Source organism: Podarcis liolepis, assembly GCF_965112155.1.
Source record: "Podarcis liolepis genome assembly, chromosome: 8".
NCBI classification, from domain to species: domain Eukaryota; kingdom Metazoa; phylum Chordata; class Lepidosauria; order Squamata; family Lacertidae; genus Podarcis; species Podarcis liolepis.
The window spans coordinates 7,936,680-7,951,204 of record NC_139560.1 but is presented as its reverse complement, the minus strand read 5'-3'; the positions used below and the strand labels follow the sequence as shown (position 1 = coordinate 7,951,204).

The 14,525-nt window shown below is 42.1% G+C and overlaps 3 protein-coding genes across 3 annotated transcripts in view; all 3 read left to right on the top strand.

Moving 5' to 3' along the window:
* Nucleotides 1-14,525, top strand: part of LOC310713127 (mas-related G-protein coupled receptor member H-like) — a gene marked incomplete at its 5' end in the record, with an annotated part of 43,083 nt that overhangs the window by 966 nt on the left and 27,592 nt on the right. The window lies entirely within an intron of this gene.
* LOC310713154 (mas-related G-protein coupled receptor member H-like) lies at nucleotides 7,491-9,609 on the top strand. The gene is made up of 3 exons (XM_083516978.1): nucleotides 7,491-7,509; nucleotides 7,628-7,769; nucleotides 8,000-9,609. Exon 3 carries the CDS (start codon nucleotides 8,039-8,041, stop codon nucleotides 9,020-9,022), a length of 984 nt encoding a protein of 327 aa, XP_083373104.1. The 5' UTR covers nucleotides 7,491-7,509; nucleotides 7,628-7,769; nucleotides 8,000-8,038; the 3' UTR covers nucleotides 9,023-9,609.
* Nucleotides 12,905-13,897, top strand: LOC310713809 (mas-related G-protein coupled receptor member H-like; the record flags this gene model as incomplete). Its single annotated transcript, XM_083518378.1, has 1 exon — nucleotides 12,905-13,897. A coding segment is annotated over one exon (993 nt), but the record flags the coding sequence as incomplete, so codon positions are not given.

Here is a 14,525-nt window from a genome sequence, read left to right as displayed (position 1 = left end):
ATGGACCCTCCTTCTTCGATCCCACTTAGGAACCTTTCATAAGAGTTCTTTGGCTGAATTATGTCCTTGGGCTGTATTGATGACTCTTACTCACCAGAAAAAGCGGATTGGGTTTTGTTGAAAATTTTGAGGTTTGTGTATTTGAAATGCATCCTACTCTACAAAGGCAGGAGTCATGTTTCTTCTCCTCCCAATTTTTCTTCTGTGTCCCCCCCCCCCAACCATGGTATACGGCCCCTGAAATGTTGACCATGGAGATATTAAGCCCTACAGTTTAAAATGCTCCATGCTGTGCATCTATATTACGCAAGCTGAAATAGTCAAGACAAAGATCGGGTGGAATCATCTGTACAACTTGGACTGAGAATAGAAAAATTGTACAATCTCCTTTGGAACACAACTGGTACCGCATTTTCCCCCACAAGTCCTTATCACCTGACATCCAAGCAGGCTCCTCTTGTCTTGTGATCAAGAAATCTGAAGATTGCTCATCCAACCATAGTCTCAAGGTTGTAAAAAAATATAACTTTGAATGAGAGAGTTACTGGGAATCTCCCTTATTAGTTTTGATGTTGGAGGCTACATGCTGTTTAGGTGACCTTGTTATAGTATTGACATGTGGTTTATTTTATATTATTATAACTTTGTTTTCCCATGTTATCATGATATTATCACTATATTGTGTTTTTTTATTATTATTATGAGATTGTTTTCGTATGGTTTGTTTGAAATGCCTCCCTGTTTTTTGTTGTTGTAAGCCAGTTTGGGCATGGGTAGGAATTTTGGGTGCCTATCTTTTAATATAAAAAACCCACCTGTTTTGTATTTTTGGTGGTTGTCATTTTGTACTTGCACAATGCTATCTGAATAGTTGGCTTCCTGAAAATCAGTCTATATCTGTGTTCAACAAACAAGCAAAGAATGATACCATATTGAGGCAAGAACTTGTATTAACTGCTGGCATATACATTACGATGCATGGTATTTTCTCCCCCCCCTTCTTTTGTGTCTGTTTCTATCTGCTTTCTCTTTTTGTTGTCCTGTACTCTACACATAAATAAAAACCATTCTGGAAATGCTTTTTTTAAAGCGTTTTTAAAAATACATTGAATTTTCCATAAGCATCTCCATCGCCATCTATTGTCACTTTGTCTATTGAACTTAAAACATTTTATTTGCAACTGCATGGCTGAGTCCTGGCTTAAGGAAATAATTGCATGCAGATGAGGCTGATGGACAGCTAGTGAAGGACCCTGAGTGAAAAGCAGGGAAGGGGCGATCTCCCAGGGTGAGAGAAACTCCCAGGTAAAACTGGGGGGGGGGGGACACTTTTTTCTGTCTGGTATAAAAGTTAAGATATATCTGTGAGACAGGACTTTGAATTGTACTATCTCTTTCTTTCTCCTTGTTTCTTTTCCTTCTGATTAGAATAGTTTGTTTTTCATTGTATTATGAAATTTCTTAATAAAATTTCATTTTAATAAAGAACACATGGTATTTGCATATAACTTGGGTGTCTGCCTTACCCAATCTCCTGTTAAGGAGGACAGCTGGCTTAAGTTAAGGTGGGCTTCAGTGACATGTAGCTAGAAAAGAACTGTCACTCTCATTGCCTGTTCACCTGTAGAAAGAAATAATAATAATAATAATAATAATAATAATAATAATAATAATAATAATAATAATAATAATATTTTTTTCCAGGGATGTAAAGACTGCAGAGAGAATAATTGGGTGCACTCTTCCCACATTAGATCAAATCTATGCTGCCAGGTGCCATAAGAAAGCGGCAGAGATAGCACAGGATAGTACACACCCCGGAAATGATCTCTTTCAGATTCTGCATTCTGGAAGAAGGTATAGGGTTATAAAGACCAGGACTAGCCGCCTGAGGAACAGTTTCTACGCAAATGTAATTCTGGTTCTAAACACAGCATACGGGGTTTCTACAGTATAGTGTATTTTAAAATAGGGTTTTAGAGTTTTTAGAGGGTTTTGAATGTTTTATGTAGTTTTATGTAGTTTTGATGTAGCTTTATGTAGTTTTGTGGTAGTTTTATGTAGTTTTTATATAGTTTTATGTAGTTTTGCAATTTCATTGTCCTGCATGGGACAATGACAATAAAGATATATCTATATCTTTATACCCTGCCCATCTGGCTGGGTTTCCCCAGCCACAGTGGTGGGCTTCCAACAGAACACTAAAATACAATAACCTATTAAACATTAAAAGCTTCCCTAAACAGGGCTGCCTTCAGATGTCTTCTAAAATTTGGTAGTTGGTTTTCTCTTTGACTTCTGGTGGGAGGGAGTTCCACAGGGTGGGTGCCACTACTGAGAAGGCCCTCTGCCTGGTTCCCTGTAACTTGGCTTCTCGCAGCAAGGGAACTGCCAGAAGGCCCTCGGCACTGGACCTCAGTGTCCGGGCAGAACGACGGAGGTGGAGACGCTCCTTCAGGTATACAGGACTGAGGCCATTTAGGGCTTTAAAGGTCAGCACCAACACTTTGAATTGTGCTCAGAAATGTCCTGGGAGCCAGTGTAGGTCTTTCAAGACTGGTGTTATGTGGCCTCGGAGGCTGCTCCCAGTCACCAGTCTACAGAAGTCTTCTTATAATTTTTATTAAATTTTCTGTTTTACAGTTTAAAAAACTCATTTTGACATCCTTAAGAACCAACTGCTCTTGCATCCCACTCCACTTCTCACCTATGGATTTACACAGGGAAGAAACAGCAAAACATTTAGGAAAATCTTATTTTCCCTTCTGTGCTCACCCCCTCCCTACAAAATGTGCATATTGGGCAAATGTTTTTTGCTGTTAAAGTGCAAGGATGGTTTTATCTGTTATCATGAAAGGTCCAGAGACGGTTTATTTGGCTGTTACAGATAAAGAAGCACATGAGACATGTGTTCAGTTTCCCTTTCAGTACTCTTTACAAACTGGCATTTGGGGACATAGGTCTTTAAATGACAAGAGTCTCCTCCTCCTAGGCCAGATGGCATTTATCCTCACAACCACTAAAAGAACATGATCTTGCTACATGAGGCAGGGAAACGGATTAAGCCAAGACAAAGAATGGGTGGGATCGGCATGTGATTGGTAAGATTTTTCCATTTTTCTTTGAGGAATCATTGGTGCCCCATTGCCTTGCTAAGTCCTTAGTACCTACCATTTTGTTGCAGGATACTTTGTCCCTGTTGTCTTCTGATCACCATATCTGAAGACACCCAATCCATACTTTGTCAGCAAGCTGTAAAATAAGCACCCTCTGGGTGGTTGGGTGAAGCTTATTGACAGAGCAAATTAGAAGCATGCATGGGAAAAGATGAAGGAAGAAATGGCCAAGTAGCTCAGTGCTTTGCATATGGAATGTCTCCATTTTAGACTCCAGAAGGGATCAGAGACAACCTTCTTTGAAATCCCTAGGAGTGTCTGGTAGTCAATGTGACCAATACTAAACTATGTAGATGGACAAATGATCGGAATCAGTTTAAGGCAGATTCTTAGGGGAGAGAGGGGCGAGGAGAGAGAACATGCTTGTTCCTTCCCCATTCCATTTCCTGTGACAAATCCTCATCACTCTCCTTTCGGATATTCTACCTGTCCTGGGATCAGAGACAACCTTCTTTGAAATCCCTAGGAGTGTCTGGTAGTCAATGTGACCAATACTGAACTAGACTCCCTTTTATTGTATCCTAATTAATAGTTATCTCAGCAAATCCTTTCCATAATTCATAGTATTCTGTCATTACATTACCTTAATCTATTTTCATCTTATTTTATAGAAAACCCTAAAGCTTAAAACTGAAATCTTATTTTTACCAACTTCTCATAACCATAACATTCTTACCTAATTCTTTAAACATTTTTACAAGAGCCAAGTAATTTCATTTCAACATTTTTCTAACATTCATCAATTTTATAAAACCATCCTAATGATAAAAAAAGAAATAAAAACAATCCAATCTTCATCCAGCGTCCCTTCCTCCTGGTTTTGTCAGTCCTTTTTATCCCATTGATCTAGCACATTAACCTGGTAATCTTATATCCGAGGCCCTCAAGTCTCTTCCATGTCCCTTCCGCAGCTCTTCTTCATATTTTCCTTTCACTCGTGGGAACTCCAACTTAGTAATGTTTTTGACCCTTTTCAACAAATCAGCCCCTTTTCCATAGTCCAGACTAGACTCCATGTGGTATTTAAAGACATGTTTCAGATTCCATCCAAAATTGAGAGCCCCCAGAGCTCCAAACATCTGACGGCCCATTGCCAGACTTGAAAAGTCCAAACCTCCCTGCATGGGGGGGGGGGGCTATCCAACCCCCATTTCCAAGCCAAACCAAACTTTATCTTTCCAAATCTGGCTTTTTCCAAGTTCATTTGTCAAATCCAAAAATTCATGTTCTTGCTGGGCCGCAGCTCCCTCCATCTCTGGCGCCCAGGATTCGGCAGCATCCTCTTCTCTCAACTGTTCTGTCATTGGAACACTCCTGTTTTAGTTCCTGGGTGGACTCCATATAGTCTCCCACTACCTGTTCAAAAGCTCTGACCACATTAGTCATCAAATCCGTCTTCTGACTTAACTGATCCAAGGCAGTGTCCGGGCAGAACGATGGAGGTGGAGACGCTCCTGCAGGTATACAGGACTGAGGCCATTTAGGGCTTTAAAGGTCAGCACCAACACTTTGAATTGTGCTCAGAAATGTCCTGGGAGCCAGTGTAGGTCTTTCAAGACTGGTGTTATGTGGCCTCGGAGGCTGCTCCCAGTCACCAGTCTACAGAAGTCTTCTTATAATTTCTATTAAATTTTCTGTTTTACAGTTTAAAAAACTCATTTTGACATCCTTAAGAACCAACTGCTCTTGCATCCCACTCTACTTCTCACCTATGGATTTACACAGGGAAGAAACAGCAAAACATTTAGGAAAATCTCATTTTCCCTTCTGTGCTCACCCCCTCCCTACAAAATGTGCATATTGGGCAAATGTTTTTTGCTGTTAAAGTGCAAGGATGGTTTTATCTGTTATCATGAAAGGTCCAGAGACGGTTTATTTGGCTGTTACAGATAAAGAAGCACATGAGACATGTGTTCAGTTTCCCTTTCAGTACTCTTTACAAACTGGCATTTGAGAGAAAAGAAAGATTAATAAAATAAATTACCTCAACTTTTCATTTTAAAAAAAAAAACAAAAAAAAAACCTCTCTCCATTTCTCTTTCTTCCTCACCTGCTTGTTCCTTCCCCATTCCATTTCCTGTGACAAATCCTCATCACTCTCCTTTCGGATATTCTACCTGTCCTGGGATCTCTGTGAAACCCTATGACTTGTTCATTGCAAAGGAAGTCTGTGCTCAATAGACTCACTCACTTCTTAGAAAGGGTGTTTAGGGTTGTCTAGAATTTGCGACAATCCCCGAGGCTCCTCCAAGCGCCCTCTTCTGTTCAGGCTTTCTTCCTTACCCACAAGGTCCCTTCCAGCTACCACTCTAGATCATTTCATGCACACCCTTCATTCCCGCTGCAGACCCTTCCCAAAGGCAGCGCCTCCTCACCTCACTTCCCTTCCCATTTGCCTTCCAAATTTAGCCTCACTCTGAGAGCAATGGGGTCGCATCGCTCTGTCCCAGTGGTTGCTGTCCTTACCGTGGAATTTCCGGAGTTTGAACTATTTCATTTGTCCCTGTCATTCATTTCCTAACTCGGTCAGTATCGTTTTTTCAAGAGAGCATCGTCATATCTCTGGAAAGTAGGATGGAGGGAGGGTTTTCCCTGTCCTCAAATACCCTGCTGAGTTTGGCTCTACTTTTGTTTCTTCTGCAAGGATCTTTTTGGATAATGACCGCTCCCCGCATAAAACAGGGGGCACTCTTTGCGTGGACGCGCACAGCCCCTGGATCTGGAGCGGCTCCATCAGCATAGGCTTGGCTTTGCCTTTCCTCACGTGGGATACCTGGAGGTCTCCACCTACCCCAGTCAGTTGTCCAATCTCACCTGGGGGAAGCGTTGCCAAGGAGACCAGGCCAGGTAGGGGAGGGATTACCTGCCCACGCAATAGAGGGAGGATCTTACCTGGGAATCCTCACTTAGCTCCAGAGCTTCTCCCACCCTACCCACCCTCAGTTAATGTCTTATTTTGCAGGTTAACTTTTCTTCACAGGTTTTGCCGGTTAACTTTTTTTCACAGGTATGCAGGCGCTGCTACGTTAAGGTCGCTGTTAAAGGGCTGGAAAGGAATTTCCCTGCATTGACAGGTTTTGCCTTTCCCGTAGCAAAACATCAAAACTTTGGCCATATCAGGCCTTGGGCGGAATCCTTTATTCCATCTTCCTCTTTGCAGCGGCGATACCAGGGTTCCCCGTTAAAGGGGTTTCTGAAGGGAGGCACTGACCGTATGCCGAAAGGTCGTCATTGCTCTCCCCTGCGGCGGCAGCGTAACGGGGGCGGCTATCTCTGCTTGAACATATGATCTCCAGAGCTGGCCTACCCCCCCCCACTGGATAACCCTGATGCTCCCTAGGTCCCTGGCTGGGGACTGGGGAGAGAGAACGCCCAATGCCTGAGCCAAGGTCTACCCACATTTGAAATTTAATAAAGTTGTGGCCAATTTAATCCCATAGCACGTTGTCTTGAGTCATTATTCCACATGACGGGGGGGGGCTCTCGGGATCTGGGGACTCCGCCTGTCCACGCAACAAGTTTCTGATCTGGCTGCAAGTATATCTCTCAGTGCTGGAAGTAACACAGGTTAACCGGGGCAGGTGGCAAAGGGACTCAAGAGCAGCAGCAGTTTCATCTGTGATACACTGCCAAGTGAAACCATCACCTGGCAGCAACATGGGCGAAGGAGGAGGAAGCGGCAACATCAAGTGGCCCCGCTCCTCTTGGCGGTGGGATGCAAGGCCCCAGACCTTGCAGAGCAGCCCTAGGTTGTGTGATGATGACACACGTTGCGAAAAGGAGGAGTGCTAGGTCCTGAAGGGCCATTCTCTTGCCCACTCGTGATTGGCCAAGTGGAGAACCAATCAGGACTAATAATAATAATAATAATAATAATAATAATAATAATAATAATTGGAGAAACATTCGGGCCAAAAAAAGCTCTGCTCTGGCACCATATAGGGCAATTGTTTTGTTCAGAGGAACAGAGGGAGGGAGAGAACATTAGATCCAGAATCATTGAGTCCTTTGAGTGTTAGCAGATGTAGCAGAATAAACTGGGTCAGGTCAAGGGTTGTAACGTTGGGTGAAAAACAAAAGAGGACAAAGAACAGATACAATGTGCAGGACTCACATCTTTTCTAATCCTAATTTTTCATCTATGCTTGCTCTATTTTAGGGAGAAGCCTAGGAACGGAACAACGAAAAGAAAACTGAGTTATACGTAATAAGAAAAAATGTGACATTACTGCCTGACCTCTCTTTCAGAACCTCCTGCACACCCTCATTCATTCCTAGCCTGATCTTATTGCATTGGAAGATAGTCCCACCCACCTGGATGAATGTGCAGTAGGTAAGGGAAATTCACTGCTATAAAACTTTATATCAATCTTTCGCTAAACAAGGTGGCGTCTTTCTCATTCTGTCTCAGTCCATCTCCTTCATCCTTACTGATATCTCTTCCTAAGCAGGAATGATGAGCTTAGCCATAGCAAAAGAAATATGACTGAACCTCAATTTTGGAGAGACATTACGTATCAGACAGTAATGCCAGATGATCAGAGAATGTTGTTCTGACTTCTCCTCTTGGCACCAATCAAACCAAGTTTCCAGGTAAACTAACTCACTATAGTCCAAAAAAAACCTCAATGAGAAAAAATCCAGAAGGGTGTGGCCTATGTGGGGGACTCAGTTATATTGCAGAAAACTGCACATATATGACTTTTGACTTGATAAACAGATGTTGTGGGTTTATATGTTGATCAATGGGCTCCTCACTCTCACAATTCTGAGTTTTGCACAGAATTCCAGCTGAGTCAAACATCTTTGTGATCTTTTCCTAGAGGAAACTTGTGCTCCAGAAGAGGCAACAAGGATTCCACATGCCGTCATTCGACATGGAAATAAATACCAATGGAACTTTGCAATCTGCTGCGGTTGCTGTGACATATAAAGAGTATAATGACACTTACAATAGCTCATCTAATGACCAAGGAGATTCCCATGATAACCCATTTGTAGTATTTATACTACATGTCTTCATTTTAGTTACCTGCTGTGTGGGATTTTTGGGGAATGGAACTGTCATCTGGCTTCTTGTTTTCCACATTAGGAGTAAACCATTCACCACCTACATCCTTAATTTGGCTGTTGCTGACTTTGCATTCCTCCTGAGCTTAGAGATCTATGTTTTTACTGACTTTCCTGATTATGTTTTTCATAGTATTGTTGTATGTCTCTTATGCTTCACATACAACACTGGCCAACTTCTTCTGACAGCCATCAGCATTGACAGATGTTTGTCTGTCCTCTTCCCTATTTGGCATCGGTGTGTCCGGCCGACCCATTTGTCCACCACTGTGTGTGCCCTTATATGGGTCCTCTCCTGTCCGCTCGGCGTAATGCTCTACATTCTTGAAAACTATTACAACTTTCCATATTGGTTATCTCAAACAGGCCAGTATGTCTTGACTGGACTGCTTTGCCTGCCACTGATGACAATTTCAACTGTGATCCTTTTCATCAAAGTGTGTTTTAAATCACACCCACGAAAGCGGGGAAGGCTTTTAACGGTTATTTTACTTACACTCCTCTTCTTCCTCGTGCTTGCTTTCCCAATCAATGCCCTTCTTCTTGCCATATCCATCATGCGCTGGAATATTCGTTATCTATTCCATTATGCCTTTTTGTGTGCCTCCCTCAACAGCTGCATGAACCCCTTCCTCTATTTTCTGGTTGGGAGGAAGAAGGGAGGTCAGTCTAGGGAGAGCCTACTGGCCATCCTCCAGCGGGTTTTAAATGAGGAGGAGAATGACAGACAGGAAATGGACCCTCCTTGTTCGAACCCACTGAGGAACCTTTCCTAAGAGTTCTTTGGTCTGGCTGTAATGTGTCCTTGGACTGCATTGATGACTATTGCTCACCAGAAAAAGAGGCTGGGGTTTTGTTGAAAATTTTGAGGTTTGTGTACCTGAAATGTATCCTACTTTACAAAGGGAGGAATCATGTCTTTTGTTATCTCAATCTTTCTTCTGTGCCCCACTCACTTATTGTATACAGCCCCTGAAATGTTGACTACGAAGATATGAAGCCCTTTGGCTGAAAGATGCTCCACACCATTTAACTGTACTCTACCAGCTGCACCACTTTCTACAGCAAACCAAAGTCTACTTGGAAGTTCTGATGGTGACCTTTAAACCTTGCCTATTTAGAACTTGGGTATTTCAAGGACTGACTTCACTCCTGTGAGACCACTTGCACCGTATGATTTAATTCACAGACTCTACTTAGGTGCCTGTCAGCAATCATAAGCAGAACCAGGCAGAGGGCCTTCTAGGTAGTGGCACCGTCCCTGTGTAATGCCCTCCTACCAGATGTCAAAGAGAACAACAACTACCAGACTTTTAGAAGACATCTGAAGGCAGCCCTGTTTAGGGAAGCTTTTAATGTTTGATGTATTACAGTATTTTAATATTTTTTTGGAAGCCACCCAGAGTGGCTAGGGAAGCCCAGCCAGATGGGCGGGCTATAAATAAATTATTATTATTATTATTATTATTATTATTATTATTATTATTATTATTATTCAAATAGGCCACATTTGCAGAATTTAATTCCATGTTTGATTAAACAACCTCGTGGTGCTTTAGTTGAGATTCCTGGGTTGCAGGAGACCAGATGCCCCTGGATGCCCCTTCCAACTCTACAATTCTATGAGTGTAAGATTCCAGGAGTTTCTGATTTCAATTCTCTGCAAGAACAGGCAAGGTCCATTCTTTTAGAGATTTAAGCCTTTCCTGAAGACCACACACACACACACACACACACACTTCGTAGTGTGTTCAGCTTCATCTATCACTCTTTAGATATTTTTAGTGAATAGTAGGAATTTTGGGTGCCTATTTTTTAATGTAAAAAACCCACCCGTTTTGTATTTTTGATGGTTGTCATTTTGTACTTGCACAATGCTATCTGAAGAGTTGGCTTCCTGAAAATCAGTCTATATTTGTGTTCAATAAACAAGCAAAGAATGATACCATATTGAGGCACAAACTTGTACTAACTGCTGACATATACATTACGATGCATGGTATTTTCTTTTTTTTTTTGCCCTGCGTTTGTGTCTGTTTAGATCTGCTTTCTCTTGTTGTTGTCTTGTACTCTACACATAAATAAAAACCATTCTGGAAATGCTTTTGTAGAAGCGTTTTTAAAAATACATTGAATTTCCCATAAGGCTCACCATTGTCATCTATTGTCACTTTGCATATTGCACTTAAAACTCACTTAAAACGTTTTATTTGTAACTGCATGGCTGAGTCCTGGCTTAAGGAAATAATTGCATGCAGATGAGGGTAATGAACAGCTAGTGAAGGACCTTGAATGAAAAGCAGGGAAGGGGAGATCTCCCAGGGTGAGATAAAGCTCCCAGGTAAAGCTGGGGGGGGCACACCTTTTTCTGTCTGGTATAAAAGTAAAGATCTATTCGTGAGACAGGGCTTTGCATGGTACTATTCCTTTCTCTTTCTTCTTTCTTTCTTTCTTTTCTTTTTGATTAGAAGTGTTTGTTTTTTATTGTATTACGAAATTTCTTAATAAAATTTCATTTTAAAAAAGAACACATGATATTGGCATATATCTTGGGTGTCTACCTTACCCAATCTCCTTTTAAGGAGGTGGAGGAAGAAGAAGAAGAGTTTGGATTTGATATCCCACTTTATCACTACCCGAAGGAGTCTCAAAGCGGCTAACATTCTCCTTTCCCTTCCTCCCCCACAACAAACACTCTGTGAGGTGAGTGGGGCTGAGAGACTTCAAAGAATTGTGATTAGCCCAAGGTCACCCAGCAGCTGCATGTGGAGGAGCGGAGACGCGAACCCGGTTCACCAGATAACGGGTCTACCGCTCTTAACCACTACACCACACTGGCTGAAGTAAAGGTGGGCTTCAGTGACATGTAGCTAGCAAAGAACTGTCACTCTCATCGCCCATCCACCTGTAGAAAAAAAATACAGGAGTCTTTTTATAATTTCTATTAAATTTTCTGTTTTACAATTTTAAAAAACTCATTTTAAGATCCTTAAGAACCGACAGCTCTTTTATCCCACTCACCTTCTGACCTATGATTTTACACAGGGAAGAAACAGCAAGACATTTCAGAAAATCTTATTTTCCCTTCTGTGCTCACCCCCTCCTTACAAAATGTGCATATTGGGCAAATGTTTTTTGCCGTTAAAGGGCAAGGATGGTTTTCTCTGTTATCATGACAGGTCCTGAGATGTTTTATTTGGCCGTTACAGATAAAGAAGCACATGAGACATGTGTTCAGTTTCCCCTTCAGTACTCATTACAAACTGCCATTATGGGACATAGGTCTTTAAATGACCAGAGTCTCCTCCTCCTAGGCCAGATGGCATTCATCCTCACAACCAGAAAAATAACATGATCTTGCTACATGAAGCGGGGAAACAGATTAAACGAAGACAAAGAATGGGTGGGATTGTCATGAGATTGGTAAGATTTTCCATTTTTCTTTCCCATTTCCTTGCTAAGACCTTAGTACCTACCATTCTGTTGCAGGATACTTTGTCCCTGTTGTCTTCTGATCACCCTATCTGAAGACTCCCAATCCATACTTTGTCAGCAAGTTGTAAAATAAGTACCCTCTGGGTGGTTGGGTGAAGCTTAGTGACAGAGCAAATTAGAAGCATGCATGGGAAAAGACAGAGGAAGAAATGGCCAAGTAACTCAGTGCTTTGCATATGGAATGTCTCCATTTTAGTCTCCTGCTGGGATCAGAGACAACCTTCTTTGAAATCCCTAGGAGTGTCTGGTAGTCTGTGTGACCAATACTGAACTAGATGGACCAATGATCAGACTCAGTTTAAGGCAGATTCTTAGGGGAGAGAGAGAACATGGGATCCAGAGTCAATAAGTGCATGGTGTGTTGCAAGTATTGTAGAATACATCATAGAATTGTAGAGTTGGAAGGGACCATGAGGACCATCTTGTCCAAGCTTCTGCAATGCGGGAAACTTTCAACCAAAGTGGGGCTCAAACTCACAACCCTTCGGAAGCAGTGATTTTGTTTCCTGTAACTAGCTAGTAAATTAGGATACAGTAGTATCTCGGGTTATGAACTTAATTCATTCCGGAGGTCCTTTCTTAATCCGAAACCATTCTTAACCTTAGGTGTACTTTCGCTAATGGGGCCTCCCACTGCCGCCACGCCACGGCTATAAAATTCACTGCTATAAAACTTTATATCAATCTTTCCCTAAACAGGGTGGCATCCTTCTCATTCTGTCTCAGTCCATCTCCTTCATCCTTACTGATATCTCTTCCTAAGCAGGAATGATGAGCTTGGCCATAGCAAAAGAAATATGACTGAACCTCAATTTTGGAGAGACATTACGTATAAGACAGTAACGCCAGAAGATCAGAGAATGTTGTACTGACTTCTTCTCTTGGCACCAATCAAACCAAGTTTTCAGGTAAACTAACGCACTAAAGTCCAAAAAAACCTCAATGAGAAAAAATCCAGAGGGGTGTGGCCTATGGGGGGGTTCAGTTATATTGCAGAGAACTGCACATATATGACTTTTGACTTGATAGACAGATGTTGTGGGTTTATATGTTGTTCAATGGGCTCCTCGTTCTCACAATTCTGTGTTTTGCACAGAATTCCAGCTGAGTCACACATCTTTGTGATATTTTCCTAGAGGAAACTTGTGCTCCAGAAGAGGTGACAAGGATTCAACACGCCATCATTCAACATGGAAATAAATACCAATGGAACTTTGCAATCTGCTGCGGTTGCTGTGACATATAAAGAGTATAATGACACTTACAATAACTCATCTAATGACCAAGGAGATTCCCATTATTACACATTTGTAGTATTTATACTAAATGTCTTCATTTTAGTTACCTGCTGTGTGGGATTTTTGGGGAATGGAACTGTCATCTGGCTTCTTGTTTTCCACATTAGGAGGAAACCATTCACCACCTACGTCCTTAATTTGGCTGTTGCTGACTTGGCATTTCTCCTGAGCTTAGAGATCTATGCTTTTACTCACTTCCCTGTTTATGTTCTTCATAGTATTGCTGTTTGTTTCTTATCCTTCACATACAACACTGGCCAACTTCTTCTGACAGCCATCAGCATTGACAGATGTTTGTCTATCCTCTTCCCTCTTTGGCATCGGTGTGTCCGGCCGACCCATTTGTCCACCACTGTGTGTGCCCTCATATGGGTCCTCTCCTGTCTGCTCTGCCTGATGCCCTACATTCTTGGAAACTATTACACATTTCCATATTGGTTATCAGAAACAGGCCAATATGTCTTGACTGGACTGCTTTGCCTCCCGCTTATGACAATTTCAACTGTGATCCTTTTCATCAAAGTCTGTTTTAAATCACACCCACGAAAGCGGGGAAGGCTTTTAACGGTTATTTTACTTACACTCCTCTTCTTCCTTGTGTTTGCTTTCCCACTCAATGCCCTTCTTCTTGCTCTATCCATCGGAGGCTTGAATATTCATTATCTATTCCATTATGCCCTTTTTTGTGCCTCCCTCAACAGCTGCATGAACCCCTTCCTCTATTTTCTGGTTGGGAGGAAGAAGGGAGGTCAGTCTAGGGAGAGCCTACTGGCCATCCTCCAGCGGGTTTTGAATGAGGAGAATGACAGACAGGAAATGGACCCTCCTTGTTCGAACCCACTTAGGAACCGTTCATAAGAGTTCTTTGGTCTGGCTGTAGTATGTCCTTGGACTGCATTGATGACTATTGCTCATCAGAAAAAGAGCCTGGGGTTTTGTTGAAAATTTTGAGGTTTGTGTAGCTGAAATGTATCCTACTTTACAAAGGGAGGAATCATGTCTTTTGTTATCTCAATCTTTCTTCTGTGCCCCACTCACCTATTGTATACAGCCCCTGAAATGTTAGCTAGGAAGATATGAAGCCCTTTGGCTGAAAGATGCTCCACACCATTTAACTGTACTCTACCAGCTGCACCACTTTCTACAGCAAACCAAAGTCTACTTGGAAGTTCTGATGGTGACCTTTAAACCTGCTGATTTGGACCTTGGGTATTTCAAGGACTGACTTCACTCCTGTGAGACCACCTGCACCGTATGATTTAATTCACAGACTCTACTTAGGTGCCTGTCAGCAATCATAGGCAGAACCAGGCAGAGGGCCTTCTAGGTAGTGGCGCCGTCCCTGTGTAATGCCCTCCTACCAGATGTCAAAGAGAACAACAACTACCAGACTTTTAGAAGACATCTGAAGGCAGCCTTGTTTAGGGAAGCTTTTAATGTTTGATGTATTACAGTATTTTAATATTTTTTTGGAAGCCACCCAGAG

Excerpts from the sequence above, each read along its gene's own strand:
- LOC310713154 (XM_083516978.1), top strand. The coding sequence starts at position 8,039 with ATGCCGTCATTCGACATGGAAATAAATACCAATGGAACTTTGCAATCT.